Below are 20104 nucleotides of genomic sequence, written 5' to 3' on the forward strand. Positions count from 1 at the left end.
TGCACAAGTTTCGGCTTGGAATAAAAGGTGCGGTTAACAGCGGTGAAAATGTTCCTGACTTTCGAAATCAAGACATTGTTTTCTTCCCGATGTTGGAGCACAAACACTTTTACTTGCTAGTGTTTGAGTTACGCGACCCCGGGATTTATGTCATTGATAATGACAAAGCCCACCAAGGTCAGTTGATAGAAGATAGTGTCTACTACCTCCACAAGGACACAGCGTATAAGATCATAAGTTACTAAACTGACAATTGTTGAACAAATAAGTGTGATAATATTGAGGATCTGCTTTTTTATTGAGCATGGCTTGTATATGTGTATGCAGAAAGATATGTTTGTGCAGTATCTTCGGGAGGTTGGGAATCCGCGAGCCGATGACATAGAGTACTGCAACATCCAGCGTATGCCGGTTCCTTGGGCGACCACCGCAAACACAACTGATTGTGGGGTCTTCTTGATGCGGCACATGGAGTGCTACATGGGGAAAACAAAAGTTTTAACTGTGGGTTCAGCATGAGTGGGGCGAGGAAGATGGCGGAGGTGCGTAAGTTGAGAAAGAGGTATGCTGCGCACATCTTATGTTCGGAGGTGAATGTGCTGCTGCCAAAAATCAAGCAGGATTGCCGAATAGAGTAACACGTGTTAGGGGGTGAAATGGAAGTTACTGTAGCACCAGTGTGCATTAATTGCGCCAGCTTTGTTTTTTGGAAACATGTAATGTACTTTGATGGATTTGGGGATGTTGCTTTAAACTTATTGCGGGGTAGGTGTTTTGTTGGGTATGGCATCGTCACGATGTCTTTTTGGGGATAGACTATCTATATACAATCTGATGTTTAGTAACTGGGTAATTCTATACTCTAAAGAATATTGATGTGTTGTTGGATGCGTTAGAATATTATTAATCTAGTTGATTGACGTAGATGATAATGTTTTAAATGAGGTTATTTGAAATTATATAAAGGTACGTGTAACATTATAGAAAATGAGAAAATGCTACTTCCAAGGAGAACACTCTTTCTAAAAATGTCGTAGGAATATTGGAAATTGGGGAAGGCAGAAGTCTACAAACAAAGGGGTTGGTGTCTATAAAACAACTTTATTGGGAAAAGGAACCATTGCTTTTTGGCACCTTATGGTCACATCAAAGTCAAGTCACAAAGACCTATATTAAATATACACAGGGAAAACCTCTATAAGTATTGTAGTGAAGAACCAAAGTCATATTCTGTAATACTTCACCACTTCAGTTAACCATAAACTGTTAGCGGTTCCAAAGTGTTGTAATGTGATGGACCCGTGTAAAGGTAAGGTTACGGCTACCCAACCAGGCATGGAGAAGCGGATGCAAAAGGGGAAGGAAGCATGTGAGGGCCGGTACGGGGTGTGCTACGAAAGAAAAGTGTCTCACAAGAATCGAGAAGACGGGAAAACTGGAGTAGCTTCTGGTGACGATGCTTCAGAAAGCTGAACCAAAAATGTAACTGATGTAGCTGGTGTGTCGCAAGAAACGTCACGCCGTAGGGAACACGTTGTTCCAGAAGCTGAAAAGTTGAAGGGGCTACCAGATGAGTTGGTTAGGTTGCTGACGGATCCAGACCATGAATTATGTGGTTGCCCGTTGTGTCCATACTCACCCGAAACAATCCAGTCCTGGTGTTACCATGACCCATGGGAGAGTGAGCGCAGCCCCTCTCCTCTGTACTTTCATGATGAGGAATTTCCCACACCATGATGAAAAGCTTGTTAGAGATGGAGGATAACAATGGGTAGTTAGTATGTTGAAAATGGTTGAAGATGTGTTAACCTGATGACCCTATGTTGTAACAAAACGACACACCAATGTCGTTTTGTTGGTGTTTTATTATATATATATTTTTTTTGGCAATCGGTTGATGTCATTTCTCGTTAGTCCATCAATGTGTTTTAGACGCGGGGTTGTAACCTATTAGTAGAATGTGTGATTAAGTTGGCTAGAGGTGAAGTCTAATTCTATAACCTGACGTGGTTTAATATATAAGCTGTTTTTGTGTGGTTAACACAGATTGTTTTGTACCTTTCAAGTTAAAAGACCCAAGCATTATGGGGGCTAACATGTGTTAAGCATCTGTTTTTATGCCATTGTAAAAAAATAAAACACAAAAACACAATTATCAAATGCAGATAATATTAAGATAAGCCCATTAATAGCAAACAGAGGTCCCCAAAGAAGTAGGGCTACAAACACAAAAGTGGCCAAGGCCGTAGAGTTTCTTACAATCCTATTTATGGTTAATGGGATCAAAATAGTTCCACCTTCTTACACACGTAACAGAGAAGAGCAGGATGATGTCAAAAGACTGTTACATGTGTGTAAGAAGGCCAAAATGAAGAGAGTCTCCCATTACATAGTACTAGAAAACGACAATAAAGATTTCAATCAGAGGGTGAGTCGCCAGTGGCGGTCTGCCTTTGTTGTTCAGCAGCTGCCTTTGCTGCTTTCATTGCAGCCACCTTAAGGCAGTTGCGTGAGTCGTGGTCGACATACAGACCACAACGCTTGCATAAACGAAGCTGCTTTGACGTTTTGGTGGTTTTGCCTTTGCCTTCTCACCGGGCCCAGAAATGCGAGTATGAGTACCACATCCTTTATTGCGTGCAACTTCTGGATTAGCAACTTCGACTGGAATGTTGATTGGCTGTCCAACTATTTCTTCCATTTGACACTCGTTTGTTTCATTTTGAATTGTAGACAATGGTTGCTTGGAAAGCACATTGATCTTGAAATCCCTGAGTTGGTCAACCAATTTTGCCAACGAATCCTCATCGGTTCTGGCCACATCAACGCATTCAGTAACGAGGTCGAGGATTTCATTCCGCATAACGGACGGTGCGTGTGGGTTGACTCCGTATCGGCTGGAAATTGAAAAAACCTGTTTGGGGAGGGCATCTCGATGCCACCTATCGTTTATGTATTGTGGTGGAATCCTTTCAACATTTTTCAATCGATAGACGCAAAAGACATGGCGACACAGATAACCGATACGTGTGAAATTCCTGCATGAGCAACTAGCGGATTGGTCTACAGTGTTATACGTAACCTATTTTGAACATAGACAGCAAAAAAGAAAGCCCTTTAGATCTAACATATGTTAGAGGATGGGTAATAATGAAATTGCCTAACATGTGTTACCTGATAGACGTTTGTGATGTTGTTCCTTTTATCCAAATGAGTGACGTCTATCAGAAGACTGGAATTGCTGGACTCGGTTTGGTTTGGTTTGTGATGTAGCATAAAAACTTCCCTTTAATTATCTCTTTTTGAACTTGTGCGAAAACAGCGTTTGTGTAAATGGCGAATGCGTGCTGTTCTATCGCTAAATCAGTATTGCCAGTGAACATCGTGGATGAGGTTTTGTACTCTGATACACGTTGACGATATCGTTGGCTGTCTACCCTATTTTCAAAGCACATCATAAATTGTACAAGGGTGTTTGCGCTTGTTGAGTTGACCTTGAAGGCAGCGTTAGAGCTTTCGCAGCGGGAAGTGGTCTTCATTAAGTAACACATGGGCAGTTCCCTGAAGTAGGCTGGTACCCAGAGATGTTTGATGTTGTACATGTCGTTCAACCAGCTGTGGTCTTGAAGCCCAAATGTTTGTAGGAGGTCATTCCAGCGGGACTCAAACGTTTCAGGTTTGATATAAACATTCCAAACCAACCGGTGAATGCAGGACCGAAGATCAGTGTTATCGAGAACGTCGGCAGAGATCTGAAAAAGTTAATAGTTACTAACACGAGTTAGATTAAAACAGTTTGAGAAGACATATAAAAATTGTGTTATGTTGAATAACACATGTTAAAGGCTAACAAATTAAGCTAACCTTGGAGGGTAGTTTTTTCATTATATGCCACATGCATAGACGGTGTCGTGATTCGGTAAAGCCCATAGGAACAGCTTGTAGCATGGATGGGTCTTGATCACTCAGCACGAGAGTTGGTTGAGTGCCGTGTGCCTTCAAGAAAGCCTTAAGCAACCACACATAAGATTCAATGGACACGGTTGATATCAAACCCGCTCCAAATGTAACACATTGGAAATGATGATCCACACCCGTGAATGGCACAAAAACCATCTTGTACCTATGAATAAAAAATTGATTTGATGTTAACAATATGTAAAACTTTTTGGGGTTAAGGTTGTATACTTGGGGATCAGGCCTAACACATGTTAATGGGGGGGGGGACTAACCTGTTAGTGCTGTAAGTTGCGTCAAACGCGAGGACATCGCCAAAAGCTTTGTAGTTTAGCTTTGAAATCTCATCAACCCAGAATACAGAAGACAACTTTCCATTTGATACAGTGTAATCAAAATAGAAGTTGGGTAGGTTGTCAAAACGCTCACGCAGGCGTTCAAGGAAAACTTGTGCGTCGCGTTCACCAATAAAAATTCGCAACTGGTGGCTAAAGTTTTTAAAATCCACCGGAGTCCCATTGACATTGTGATGCCCTCCTTTTAAAGCTACAAGACATCTATAAGCTCTCATTGGTCCGATACGGTTTAGACTCATATTGTGAATGAATTGTTTCGTGGAGAATGACAGCTTCCATGATATCTTGCTAAGATCACGGTTGTAACTCTCAACAAGTTCATGATTATGAATATCATTGAAACTCAGAACTGTGTATGAATCATTCGAGATCGAGACTAGTATGCTTGCCTTACAGTCACACCATGTGAAGTTGGTCCTCCGGTGCTTAACAGAAGATTCATCTAGGGTGTCAAAAGTCCTCTTGGGTTGTGGTTTTCCATATTTTGAGCATCGAAGATACTTGTGTGTGGGAATTCCATTCCAGACTTTAGTTTGCCCTTTTTTTACAGAAAAACCTGCTTCAAACGCATAAAGTTCATACATGGAAAGAACATCCGCAAAAGTTGGATAAGATTTCCCACACACTGGTATGAACTTATCAGCGACGTTAGGAATCCAGTAACGGGTTCCCTGAGGGGTATCAAAAACAAAGTATGGATTCGATGGCCCTGCATCATAAAACGAAAAAGGTTAGGAATCTGCTATACATGGCATGACAAAAGGTTAGAAATATGTGATATGAGAATAAAGTGGGCTCCCATGTAATATATACAACCGTCTAACTGGCCGCGTGATGATTCAGCAAACATAGAAGGACCATGAGATGATCCAGAAACAGCAACAGTCATGTCCTGCATATGGGAATCTTGGGATGCTACATGTGAACATTATGGAATATGTTTGAACAATGCCATATCTGGGGAAGAAAAAAACAAAACCAGTGTATAGAAAAAACAAACCTTCTTCATTATCCATAACCTGGTCATCAGTAAACGCGTTGTTCATGAAATTGTTGGATATCACAACATCCGGGGATCTAACAGGGGCTTCAGATGACCGAGAACAATCAACATGCATATAAGTGTACACAGAAGCTTCGAATGGAACAAGTGAACATGGCCATGCAGTATAGTTTGGATTATTAGATTAAAAAGTTGTAAAAGACAAAAAAAAACAGAACTTCGAGAACAGTTAAATTACATATATGGACAAACCTGGAGCATTAAATTCCTCATCATTTTGGAAGTCGCTGCAAAAGAACCGGTTGGGGAAACTATGGACCGGCGACATTAATTCTGAGGTTGGTGGATTTGTCTCCATGGATATTAATGGAGAAATGAACAGGGGAGTAGAAGATGACTATGTACTTCTGTTGAAGAATATATAAAATGAGAAATTGTAAAAGAAATATGGGGGTGGGTGCATTGTACAAATGAGTTGATGTGCATTAAATGCTGATGTCAATTCAAATGGGGGATAATATCTTGCCTAACCGAAATTACATATATAACCTTGAAGCAAAAAGTAACAAGAAGTGTGGGAGGGCTACGTGGCTAAATGATGGCCACTATTATAGTTTGCTAAGTTTTCTAAGAATATAGGGTTTCTTACTAAGCATTATCCTATATATATATATATATATATATATATATATATATATATATATATATATATATATATATATATATATATATAGGATAAGGATCATTACAGAACACTAATTATTGCGAGAACAAAAAGAAACAACTCTAAATCACTAAATTTTGAGATTTAAGATTCATGTTTTTTAAATTTTATGTTTCTTACATTCATATGTGTATTATATATATACATAAAAAAATCATATATTTGTCCCTACACATAGTCTACATACATGTAGGTAATTTAGCCTACACATAACCTATATGTGTGTAGGTTATTTAAAAACTGAAGATTTTTCATTTTTTGTTTTTTATTCTAGTTTGAGAAACAATAAATCTTATATTTTATACCATTTTCGTTTACTTATTAGGTTATTAGGATTGAAAAAATGAGTGATTCATTTTGTTCTGCGTGTTCTCGCGATATTTAGTGTTCTGCATAGAACCTTCCCCTATATATATATATATATATATATATATATATATATATATATATATATATATATATAGGGAGCCGCTAGAATAAGAACCACCTCGAGTTGTAAGAACCACGAGAACTACACCCCACGGAGCGCCGTTCGCCATGATTTTTTTTTACAAGTAGATGTGTATATTATAAACACAGCCGTAAAAAATCATGGCGAACGGCGCTCCGTGGGGTGTAGTTTTTTACACCACAAGTTTGTTGAAAAAAAAAAGAAAAAAGAAAAAAAATTAAAAAACACCAAACTTGTGGTGTAAAAAACTACACCCCACGGAGCGCCGTTCGCCATGATTTTTTACGGCTGTGTTTATAATACACACATCTACTTGTAAAAACAAAATCATGGCGAACGGCGCTCCGTGGGGTGTAGTTCTCGCGGTTCTTACAACTCGGGGTGGTTCTCATTCTAGCATCCCCCTATATATATATTTATATATATATATATATATATATATATATATATATAGGGAGAAGATCATGCGAGAACCACATCTTATTGTGAGAACCGCGAGAACCAATGTGAACACACTAAAAATAGCTAAAAATCACAAAAAAAAATTATATAAAAATCGCTACTTTTCGAAGCCAAAAAAAAATTTTTTTTTTGGCCACTAAAAGTAGCGATTTTAGCATAAAAATATTAAAACAAAAAAAATTAGATTTTTTTTTAATTTTTTTAGGTTTTTTGGGGGTTTAGTTTTTAGCATTTTAGCTTGGGGGGAGGGGGGTTTAGGTTTTTTTTTTTTTTTTTTTGGGGGGGGGGTTAGGTTTTTTTTAGGTTTTTTGGGGTTTTTAGTTTTTAGCATTTAGCTTTGGGGGGGGGGTTAGGTTTTTTTTTTTTTTTTGGGGGGGGGGGTGGGGGTTAGGTTTTTTTTGGTTTTTTTTTAAGGTTTTTTTTAGCTATTTTAGGTTGTATTTACATTGGTTCTCAAGGTTCTCACAATAAGGGTGGTTCTCGCATGAGCCCCTCCATATATATATATATAGGGAGCCGCTAAAATAGAAACCACCTCTAGTTGTAAGAACCACTCTCAACCAATCAGGAAAAGGGGTAATTTGGTCATTTAATCTTAAATGTCTAATCTATTCTCTCTCTCTATTTAATGTGACTGACTCCCATTTACTCTATCCTCTCTCATCTCACATTTACTCTCTCCTCTCTCATCTCCATATTAGATCTGGTTTCACTCTCTCCTTCTCGTTTCAAGATCTGCGAAACCACAAAGGAGGTGCCGGCAAACCGGCGGCTGCCGGCGATGAAACCTCCGACATTGGAGCCGCTGATGAAACCTCCGGCAGTGGACCCGCTAGATTTCCGATCAGTTTTGGGTGTCGTTTCAGCGGTGGTTCTAACAGTGGGTTGTTGGCTGGTGGAGGGCCGGCGGCAGCGCCGCCGTGAGCGGCGGAGGTCCCGGTCTTATCCCGACGAGTTTATGCTCTGGTCGACTTTGGAGGTTATGGGTTTAGTTGGTTCAAGACTGGTGGTGGCGGTTCGACGGCTAGGTGGTGGACCGGCAGCAGCGCCGCCGTGAGCGGCGGAGGTCCCGGTCTCCTCCCGACGAGTTCCTTGGCCTGTTTTGTTGATTTCTCTGGTATTTTTTTTGATCTCTGTTTTGATATGTTGGGGATTTTGATTTGGTATGTGGGTCTGAATAACTATGTGGGTTTGATGGTTTGATTTTTTGGTTGGGTTTCTTTGATTTTTTGCATGTGTTCTTGTTTTTATATGGTGTTTTCGATCAGTGGACTTTGGTGATTTTTGATCAGTGGACTTTTGTGGGTTTGCCTGTGTTCTTGTTTATCCTGATGCCTTTTGAATGTTTTGAATATGGTTGAATCTGGTGTTTTTTGAATATGGTTGAATCTGGTGATTTTTGGATAGTGTTGAATCTGGTGCTTTTTGAATCTGTTGAATCTTTGAATATGTTTGAAAATGGGGCGGTGATGATGAAAAAAAAAACGTATATTTTGATGACGATGGCGCGGCAAGGACGGTGGAGGGTAGGTTTTTGAACCTGCAACCCCACTTTTGCAGCCTCTGATTATCGGAAAATCTGAGCCAAAATATCGTTTTTTTCGAGAAATCCACACGTTCTTTTGATTTTTGTTTGTTTGGGTTTTTTTTTTTTTTTTGAGGCGTCGATGATGATAGCAATCTATCCGAGACACCAACCGAGTAGCGATTTGATGGGTGCGTTCGTTTTGTGTAAAAAAACTTTTAGATAAAACGTAAAACGTTTTACGTAAAACGTAAAACGTTTTACGTAAAACGTAAAACTTAAATTTTTTTTACGTAAAACGTAAAACATAAAAAGTTTTAGGAAAATGTAAAACGTAAAAAGTTTAACGTAAAAATGTAAAATTTTTAACGTAAAACGTAAATCGTAAAAAGTTTTACGTAAAACGTAAAACTTAAACTTTTTAACGTAAAACGTAAATTTTTTAATATAAAAACGTAAAGATTTTAACGTAAAACGTTAAAAGTTTAACGTAAAACGTAAAAACGTATATTTTTTTACGTAAAACGTAAACTTTTTAACGTAAAACGTAAACTTTTTAACGTAAAAACGACGCGTGAAAAAGCCGGGTGTAAAAACGGTGCGTTAAAAAACGACACGTTAAAAATGGCACGTTAAAAAATGACACGTTAAAAAAGCCGGCCGTAAAAACAGCGCATTAAAAAACGACACGTGAAAAAATGGCGCGTTAAAAAACGACACGTTAAAAAAGCCGGGCGTAAAAACGGTGTAAAAACAGCGCGTTAAAAAACGACGCGTGAAACGTAAAAAGTTTAACGTAAAAACGTAAAGAAACGGAGCGGAAAACGTAATGAAACGGGGCGGAAAACGTAAATAACGTTAACGTAAAAAACTGGCGCGTAAAACGTAAAAAACCGGAGCGTAGAACGTAAAAAACCGACGCGTAAAACGTAAATAACGTTAATGTAAAAAACCGGGGCGTAAATTGTCACACCCCAACCGATGGCGGAATCATCGGGGCGCGGCACTGAGCGAAACAGATTGTTCAGAAGTTTCCACAACAACTATCATACAATTCAGTTATATAACACGTCCCATACCGTGTCCCAAATAATAACAAGTTATCATAGAAATCAACTAAACAATATGGGAACTGTTCCGACAACTCAAATTCTTAATTATTACAGACCGAATTTAAATATTGTCTTAAGACTTCTAGACGGCTAACTGCAAATCTTACTGACTACAGGTGCCAGTACAAGATCTACAGATAATTATGACCCTGGAGCAGGTATGTGGACACTGTCCTAAGGTCACAGGCTCCTAGAAGCTTATTATTGCCTCGCTTCCCTAGCACGCTAGTAGCTTAAACACCTGTCACATACGTTAAAATAAAAGTCAATACATATAATGTAAAGGTGAGTACACAAGTTTGATATAGCATATAAAGTTCGAAAAGTTTACGCATAACCAAGCACGTACACAAGGGCAAACGATGCATGTAAATTATCAACATGGGACCATCGATACCAACGACTTCAAGTTGACTGTCCGAGACAGTTCGCAATACATGATTACCACTGTAATCCATGCAAGTAATTGTCCTTAGCAACCCCCGTGTGAACGGGTGCTGAGTCCAAACTATAGTACTACGTTGCTAAAGCAGGCAGATAGCACTCCACGTGTAAACATAATAAACAGCAATCATTTAGACAAGTAATACATGCAAGTAGGTTAGCGTTCAGATAGTTTGTGTTGTTTGTGAATTTGATAGATTACGTATGTAACACCCAAAAGTGCTGAAAGCAAAAAGGGATCGAGTATACTCACAGTGGTTGGTTGTGGATTGAGAGGAGCACTGAGAATAGGTTAGCCTGAATAGTTCGATAACACAACGATGAGTAACGCGGAAAAGTAAACAATGTACTTGGATCGAGTAGGCCATTCGATCGGACAGCAGTTCGATCGAGTGGGCTGTTCGATTGGTTTGAAAGTCCGTTCGAACACCCATTCGATCGGCCGGCTGGCTCGATCGGCTGGTTCCTTCAAGTGGATTGTTTCTTCCTTTGATGTGAAGGATGTGTTTGTGTATGATGGTTTGTACTACCTTTCAAGTTGGCCGATCGAACAGCTGTTCGATCGGTTAGCCCAACCGATCGGCTAGCACTTCATTGTTTTCAAATATGTCACTCGATCGGTTGGCATGCTCGATCGGGTGACATTCCAATGTTTCGAAAAGTCTAAGTGTTGAAGTGTAGTATCTCATGATTCGAGTAGTAATGATTACAATCGAGTAGCGTAGTCGATCGAACAGTACCTCGTCAATATTACACCTTGTGAGTTTGGGGGACTAAGTGCTAGTCGATCGGTTAGCCTAGTCGATCGGCTGGCATAGTCGTTCGGTTGGGCTGTTCGATCGAACAGCCTAGCCGTTCGGCCAGCTTCTCGATTCGGTTAACCTTTCACTTAACACTTGGTTTTTCCCGTTAATTGTTGATGTTTTAGAGATATTTTGACTACGAGTTGAACCACAAAACTGAAGTCCCCATTTAGCCTACTGACTCGAGCAGGAATCACCCAAACTCGGTCAGAGACGGTTTGGAACCCAAGTTTAACGTTTAACCCGAAATCGGTATATCTCTCGGTGGAACCCGAATCTTGAACCATGTGTTCGTTTAGATTGATTTGTAAGTCGGTTCAAGTCTCGTTTTCACCTTTTTGAGTGTAAAAGAGTTGAAAGATAGATGAAAACCCATCTTCCAATCCTTTTCCACCGTGAAATGTTAAGATCTTTGGAAGATTTTAGGTTATTTATGTGGAAATCGGTTAGATCTAAGTTATTCATGGTGGAATGATGCCAAAACTTAGTGTTCTTGAAGAACACATGATGACATCACCCAAGAACACCTAGATCTTGGTGATTTCATGGATGAAATCCAAGTTTTGAAAGATAGAAAGATGTAGAATCGATTAATGAACAAAAACGTACAAGGATTAGAGCGAAATACTTACCGGTTTGAGAGAAATCTGAGATTTAGTGAGAAGAAGAGGCTGGTCGGTCAGAGCTTTTCCAAAAGTGGAAAGTTTGACAAGGACAGCCCTATTTATAGGCTTCCAAAAGAGGAAAGGGTCAGCTGATCGAACAGCATCCCTGATCGAGCAGCTGTCCGATCGAACAGCCTGTTCGATCGGCTAGCCTGTTCGATCAGGTTGCCCTGTTCGATCGGCTTGCCTGGTTTTGAGTGTTTCGCGACGATTTTTGATATTTCGAGTTCGATAGTTGAGGAGTAGAGTAGGATAGAGTTTCTATTCAAATTACTTTTAGTCTCAACTACTATATCTAACATACGAGCATCCTTACAACCATTTCGGGTTCGATTTCCGTTGAGTTTGATTCACCTTCGATTCTTGATTGATTTGATTGATTCACCACACACTTTAACATAAAAGTAAACATGCACAAGTAACACATAAGGCACACACACACGTATAAAAGCATTAAAATCCCCACACTTGAGTTCGATGATTGATTTGATTAGCTTGATTATTGATTGACTAGCTTTATTGCATTGTTACTTCCTATCATTCACAGTCGGTCGTTGATTCACAGTTCGATTATCGGTCGATTAGTTCGATTATACAACACTTACTCCAAATAATATGAAAATCGAAATGAAACTAAAATGAAATTAATCTTTATTAATCTTTAATTCCAATAACAGTCAACACTTGACTTTGACTTTGACTTGTTGGAAAACACGGGGTGTTACAGTCTCCCCTCCTTTAGGGAATTTCGTCCCGAAATTAGGCCGAGAACCGTACATCGCCGTGTGATTTTACCAATTTGATGCTTCAGATCTATCTAAACAACTGCGGGTACTTGGCCTTCATGTCACTTTCGAGTTCCCAAGTGAACTCCGCGCCTCGTTTGCCTTCCCATCGTACTTTTACAATAGGAATGCGAGAGCGTCTGAGTTGCTTGGTCTGTCGGTCCATGATTTCGACAGGCTTTTCCACGAAGTGTAGCGTCTCATTGACCTGAAGATCGTCGAGTGGTATTATTGCGTCGTGGTCGGCTACGCATTTTCGAAGGTTTGAAATATGGAAAGTCGGGTGGACATTGCTGAGTTCCTCCGGTAATTCGAGTTTGTAGGCAACTTTACCGATCCTTTCCAGAATCTTAAAAGGTCCAACAAATCGAGGCGCAAGTTTCCCTCTTTTGCCGAATCGGACTACTCCCTTCCAAGGTGATACTTTTAGGAGCACGTAGTCGCCAACTGCAAATTCGCGGGGCCTGCGTCGTTTATCGGCGTACATCTTTTGTCTGTCCCGGGCCTTCACCAAGTTTTCCCTTATCTGGTGGATCTTGTCAGTCGTTTCTTGCAGAATCTCGGGCCCAGTCAATTGTGAATGACCGACCTCGTGCCATACAATAGGCGAGCGACATCTCCTACCATACAAGGCTTCGAAAGGTGCCATTTCGATGCTGGAGTGATAGCTATTATTGTACGAAAATTCGACCAACGGTAGGTGTTTGCTCCAACTACCACCAAAATCGATAACACACGCACGGAGCATGTCTTCAATAGTACGAATCGTTCTTTCAGTCTGCCCGTCGGTTTGCGGGTGGAATGCGGTACTCAAATTCAGCGTCGTACCAAGAGCTGCTTGAAAAGTTTCCCACAATCTCGATGTAAACCGAGCATCGCGATCAGAAATGATGTCTCGAGGCGTACCATGATTCTTAATGATCTCGTCGGTGTAGATTTGGGCTAGCTTGGCCACCTTATAGTCTTCTCGTATTGGCAGAAAGTGGGCTGATTTGGTTAGACGATCGACTATAACCCAAATACTGTCGTGACCTGATGGCGTGGTCGGAAGCTTAGTTATGAAATCCATAGCTATGCTTTCCCACTTCCATACGGGTATCGGCGGTTGTTCGAGTAAGCCTGAAGGTCTTTGGTGTTCAGCCTTGACTCTTGCACAAGTTAAACAGCTACCAACATATAGAGCAATATCCCTTTTCATCCCAGGCCACCAGTACTTGTAGCGAAGGTCCTGGTACATTTTGTCCGCACCGGGATGAATGGAATATCGGGATTTGTGGGCTTCGTTCATGATGATCTTTCGCAAATCTGTCCTCCTCGGAACCCAGATTCGGTCCAGATAATAGAATATCCCGTTGGCTTTGCTCACGAGCTGAGTTCCATCGTGATAGATTCGTTCTTTCTTCAACGTACGCTCGTTAAAGCAAGCATGTTGTGCTTCGCGGATGAGAGCTTCGAGGTTATACTGAGCCTGGATGTTTCGAACACCTATCACGTAATTCTTTCTGCTGAGGGCGTCTGCAACTACATTCGCCTTGCCTGGGTGATAACGGATCTCACAGTCGTAATCGTTGAGAAGTTCTACCCATCGGCGTTGACGCATATTGAGTTCCCTCTGGTTAAAGATATGTTGTAGGCTCTTGTGATCGGTGAAGATCGTACACTTTGTACCATACAGGTAGTGTCGCCAAATCTTTAGGGCAAAGACAACTGCGCCTAGCTCAAGGTCATGGGTTGTATAGTTCTTCTCGTGGATTTTGAGCTGTCGAGATGCGTAAGCTATAACCTTGTCTCGTTGCATGAGAACACAGCCAAGTCCAAGGTTTGAAGCATCACAATAGACAACGAAGTCATCGCTTCCGTCCGGCAGTGTAAGAACTGGTGCATGGCACAGCATGTGTTTGAGGGTTTGGAAAGCAGTCTCCTGCGCGGTTCCCCACACAAAAGGCTTGTCTTTATGAGTAAGGGAGGTAAGTGGTACAGCAATCTTTGAGAATCCTTCGATGAATCGCCGGTAGTAACCAGCTAATCCGAGAAAAGAGCGAACTTCTGACGGATTCCTTGGCGTAACCCATCCCTTGACTGCCTCAATCTTTGCAGGATCAACGTGTATACCCCGACTATTCACAATGTGACCCAGAAATTGAACCTCCTCCAACCAGAACTCACACTTGGAGAACTTGGCGTAGAGTTGGTTTCCCTGAAGCAACTCGAGAACCAATCGCAAATGCTGCGCATGTTCGGCCCTCGATCTGGAATAGATCAGGACATCGTCGATAAATACAATGACGAAACGGTCTAAGAACGGTTTACACACGCGATTCATCAGATCCATAAAGACCGCGGGTGCGTTGGTCAAACCAAAAGGCATGACAACAAATTCGTAGTGGCCGTATCGGGTTCGAAAAGCGGTTTTGGGTATGTCTTCCTCTTGAATTCGCAACTGATGGTAGCCTGAACGTAGATCAATCTTGGAGAAACACTGAGCACCTTGTAATTGGTCAAACAGATCATCGATTCTTGGTAAGGGGTATCGGTTCTTGATGGTCAGCTTGTTCAATTCCCGGTAATCGATGCACATTCGGAACGACCCGCCCTTCTTTTTGACGAAAAGGACTGGTGCGCCCCATGGAGAAGTGCTCGGGCGAATGAAGCCTTTTTCAAGTAACTCTTGGAGTTGGTTTGAGAGTTCTCGCATCTCAGATGGAGCGAGTCGATACGGAGCTTTGGCCACTGGGTTGGCTCCTGGAATAAGGTCGATTCGAAAGTCGATATCACGACTTGGAGGTAATCCAGGAAGATCATCAGGGAACACCTGGGGAAATTCTCGGACAACGGGAACATCCTTGACTTCAACTTTCCTTTTCTTGTCCGTCTCTGCTACAACAATGTTGGCCAAGAAGGCTCGATATTCCTTGCGGAGATATTTGCGAGCTTGGAGACATGACATGAGCTTGAGATCTTTTGCAGTAGTTTCACCATAAACACATAGAATATCACCACTAGCTAGCACAAAACGAATCATCTTATCGGAACACACAACTTCAGCACGGTTTTCACGAAGAAAGTCCATGCCTACTATGACATCGAAACTTCCGAGCTGCATTGGAATGAGATTAATCGGGAATATATGATTGTTGAGCTCGAGAGTATAATCACGGAGTACAGAATTGACAGCAATGGTTCTTCCGGTAGCGACTTCTACTTCGAAGGGTGACGAAAGATAAGAGCGCTTACGTCTAAGAAGCTTCTCAAATTCAAATGACACAAAGCAGTTATCGGCTCCAGTATCAAACAAACATGATGCATATATACCATTCACAAGGAACGTACCATTGACCACGTTGTTATCAGCTTGAGCCTGGCGTGCATTGATGTTGAAAGTTCTGGCGTGAGCGGCTTGTTGTTGAGGCTGCTGTTGTTGTTGCTGGGGTTGTTGAGCTTCTTGTTTCACCACCCTGTTCGGGCACCGGTTTGCGAAGTGGTTAGGGTCACCACATGCAAAGCAGGTCCGAACATTGTTTGCCGGGGCCTGTGCAGCTTGAGGAGCTTGAGGAGCAGGTAGCAGGGCTTGGTTAACAGCGGCTTGAGCTTGCGTTTGACGAGGACCATAGCGGCAATTCGCAGTGAAATGCCCGTAAACGTTGCAGTGGGCACAGTAACGGCAGGCCACACCCACCGGGTGATGATAAGAACATGTAGCACAGAGTGGGTGGGGGCCGGTGTACGCACGCTTAGCCGGCGGCGCATTGATCACTGGCGCAGTGCGCTGTGGTTGTTGCTGTTGTGGCGGTACTGACTGAAGAGGAGCAGCATTGGTTGCGGCGGCACAACCCTTGTTCTTCTTTCTTCTTCTCGAGGACTTGGAGGCTTGAGCAGTAGGGTTGTCGGTTGATGCGGTAGTAACTTGATGCAACGACTTGGATGGCTTATCCCAGACACCAGCCTTAACTCGCTTGTCATTAATCTCGGCAGCGAGTAGGTAGGTTTCCTCGATTGATGCGGGTTTGGCGGCGAACACATAATCTGCAACACAATCCGGAAGAGCACGGATGTATTTCTTGATGGTCATCTCGGGAGTCTTGACCTGGTCTGGACAGATAATGCTCAGTTGTTTGAAACGGGCGGTGAGACCAGCGTTGTCGCCCTCCTTCTGCTTGATGGTCCAGAACTCATCCTCCAACTTTTGGCGTTCGTGGGGAGGACAGAACTCGTCCAGCATGATAGCCTTCAGTTCCTCCCACGTCAGCTCGTAGGCAGCGTCGTTCCCGCGCTTATTCCTTTCGGCTGTCCACCAGTCCAATGCCCGCGACTGGAAGACACCGGTAGCATTGAGAGTTCGAAGATGATCCGGGCATCCGCTTTGACGAAGGGTAACTTCCACAGAGTCAAACCAGTGAAATAAGCCTGTAGGGCCCTCTTCACCGGTGAACTCTTTCGGTCCACATGCCTTAAATTGCTTGAAACTGAACGAAGCTTTGCTGGGTTCAGTGAGGGTTCGGGATTCTTCCGACGACTTGCTGGTGTTCTCGTACACCTCACTGACAGCTTTTGCTACAGACCTCGAGATGAGCTTGGCGAGACGTCGGTCTCTCTTTTCCTGACGGGTAAGGTTTTGGCGGATTCTTGATGATGACGACATGGTCTGCAATAGACATCGCCATAGGGCTCAACACAACGAATTCGAATCTCGCACGTCTTAGTTTACTAAAGCTTAGAATTACGTTGCATCTCACGTCACGTAACACATATAAACACATAAGCACATCATCATAGAGGCACATAAGCACAGAAGCAATTAGAGCACATAAGCAATTAAGCAAATAGAGCACTTAATTTCCTAAACACGTACGAAATTTTATCACAGAGGTTGTCAGAAAACAGAAACCTATAACCACAAGTCGAGTGTCGTTCGTTTTGCTTATCGGATAGCATCACACTGTATCGTCTAACTTAGTCGTATAGCGTAGCATAGCACACTGGTTTCGTTTAGATCACGTCAACAGGGATTTGAATCGAGATAGGATAGCAACAAAAGTCACGCAGATTGATAACAAATGGAGCAATCAACGAATCTTAAAACACGTAAACAGGTAAATCATATAAAATCAACAAAGCAACACTCAAAATCGGAAAATGGATTGTCTGCGGCTACTAGACTTTGACTAACCATGGCAATTTAACTATTCACAGCTGACTTGTCGTCACTTTCGACTCTAGGGGACATGTTTCTGCCTCGATTCTTGGGCATTATGCATGCGCATTCTAGGTCATACTCGTGAGTTCAGGTCGTTGGAGTCCGTCAATTGCCTTGGCGAGATAAAATAAAGTCGGAATAACTGCCAAGGTTAGGGTTTCACCCCTAGCTTAGCAATTTCTTCCTTGTTTTAAGAAAATTTAGAGGAAAGTTTTCATCAAATTACGGGTTTCAGCCCTAATTTGGTATAATTCTCCCCCGTTTGTTGATAGAAAATCGCACAAAATAATTGGCAAAAAAAAAAAACTTGTAATTTAGGCAGGAATTCGCGGGTTTCACTCCTAATCCCGTCCAAATTACAAAATTTGGCTCGGAGTTCGGATGTAATGATAGAACAGAAGGAACAACATAAAATAAGCACATAAACTTGGTCTCTTGGTTCCTAACTATAGTCTAGGTCTCTAAGACAGCGATCCGGACTAGATCGTGTCTAACCTAATTCCCTATAGTTATGGCTCTGATACCAATCTGTCACACCCCAACCGATGGCGGAATCATCGGGGCGCGGCACTGAGCGAAACAGATTGTTCAGAAGTTTCCACAACAACTATCATACAATTCAGTTATATAACACGTCCCATACCGTGTCCCAAATAATAACAAGTTATCATAGAAATCAACTAAACAATATGGGAACTGTTCCGACAACTCAAATTCTTAATTATTACAGACCGAATTTAAATATTGTCTTAAGACTTCTAGACGGCTAACTGCAAATCTTACTGACTACAGGTGCCAGTACAAGATCTACAGATAATTATGACCCTGGAGCAGGTATGTGGACACTGTCCTAAGGTCACAGGCTCCTAGAAGCTTATTATTGCCTCGCTTCCCTAGCACGCTAGTAGCTTAAACACCTGTCACATACGTTAAAATAAAAGTCAATACATATAATGTAAAGGTGAGTACACAAGTTTGATATAGCATATAAAGTTCGAAAAGTTTACGCATAACCAAGCACGTACACAAGGGCAAACGATGCATGTAAATTATCAACATGGGACCATCGATACCAACGACTTCAAGTTGACTGTCCGAGACAGTTCGCAATACATGATTACCACTGTAATCCATGCAAGTAATTGTCCTTAGCAACCCCCGTGTGAACGGGTGCTGAGTCCAAACTATAGTACTACGTTGCTAAAGCAGGCAGATAGCACTCCACGTGTAAACATAATAAACAGCAATCATTTAGACAAGTAATACATGCAAGTAGGTTAGCGTTCAGATAGTTTGTGTTGTTTGTGAATTTGATAGATTACGTATGTAACACCCAAAAGTGCTGAAAGCAAAAAGGGATCGAGTATACTCACAGTGGTTGGTTGTGGATTGAGAGGAGCACTGAGAATAGGTTAGCCTGAATAGTTCGATAACACAACGATGAGTAACGCGGAAAAGTAAACAATGTACTTGGATCGAGTAGGCCATTCGATCGGACAGCAGTTCGATCGAGTGGGCTGTTCGATTGGTTTGAAAGTCCGTTCGAACACCCATTCGATCGGCCGGCTGGCTCGATCGGCTGGTTCCTTCAAGTGGATTGTTTCTTCCTTTGATGTGAAGGATGTGTTTGTGTATGATGGTTTGTACTACCTTTCAAGTTGGCCGATCGAACAGCTGTTCGATCGGTTAGCCCAACCGATCGGCTAGCACTTCATTGTTTTCAAATATGTCACTCGATCGGTTGGCATGCTTGATCGGGTGACATTCCAATGTTTCGAAAAGTCTAAGTGTTGAAGTGTAGTATCTCATGATTCGAGTAGTAATGATTACAATCGAGTAGCGTAGTCGATCGAACAGTACCTCGTCAATATTACACCTTGTGAGTTTGGGGGACTAAGTGCTAGTCGATCGGTTAGCCTAGTCGATCGGCTGGCATAGTCGTTCGGTTGGGCTGTTCGATCGAACAGCCTAGCCGTTCGGCCAGCTTCTCGATTCGGTTAACCTTTCACTTAACACTTGGTTTTTCCCGTTAATTGTTGATGTTTTAGAGATATTTTGACTACGAGTTGAACCACAAAACTGAAGTCCCCATTTAGCCTACTGACTCGAGCAGGAATCACCCAAACTCGGTCAGAGACGGTTTGGAACCCAAGTTTAACGTTTAACCCGAAATCGGTATATCTCTCGGTGGAACCCGAATCTTGAACCATGTGTTCGTTTAGATTGATTTGTAAGTCGGTTCAAGTCTCGTTTTCACCTTTTTGAGTGTAAAAGAGTTGAAAGATAGATGAAAACCCATCTTCCAATCCTTTTCCACCGTGAAATGTTAAGATCTTTGGAAGATTTTAGGTTATTTATGTGGAAATCGGTTAGATCTAAGTTATTCATGGTGGAATGATGCCAAAACTTAGTGTTCTTGAAGAACACATGATGACATCACCCAAGAACACCTAGATCTTGGTGATTTCATGGATGAAATCCAAGTTTTGAAAGATAGAAAGATGTAGAATCGATTAATGAACAAAAACGTACAAGGATTAGAGCGAAATACTTACCGGTTTGAGAGAAATCTGAGATTTAGTGAGAAGAAGAGGCTGGTCGGTCAGAGCTTTTCCAAAAGTGG

At 41.8% G+C, this 20104-nt stretch overlaps 1 protein-coding gene across 1 annotated transcript; it reads right to left on the minus strand.

Annotated features, from left to right (window-relative positions):
- Positions 1–4304: 4304 nt before the first annotated feature.
- On the minus strand, positions 4305–5273 carry LOC110907367. Its single transcript, XM_022152361.2, has 3 exons — positions 5130–5273; positions 4423–5022; positions 4305–4327 (listed from the first exon to the last, which is right to left on the minus strand). Exons 1-3 carry the CDS (start codon positions 5209–5211, stop codon positions 4305–4307), a joined length of 705 nt encoding a protein of 234 aa, XP_022008053.1. The 5' UTR covers positions 5212–5273.
- Positions 5274–20104: the final 14831 nt, after the last annotated feature.

Source organism: Helianthus annuus, chromosome 14 (assembly GCF_002127325.2).
Source record: "Helianthus annuus cultivar XRQ/B chromosome 14, HanXRQr2.0-SUNRISE, whole genome shotgun sequence".
Classification (NCBI taxonomy): Eukaryota; Viridiplantae; Streptophyta; class Magnoliopsida; order Asterales; family Asteraceae; genus Helianthus; species Helianthus annuus.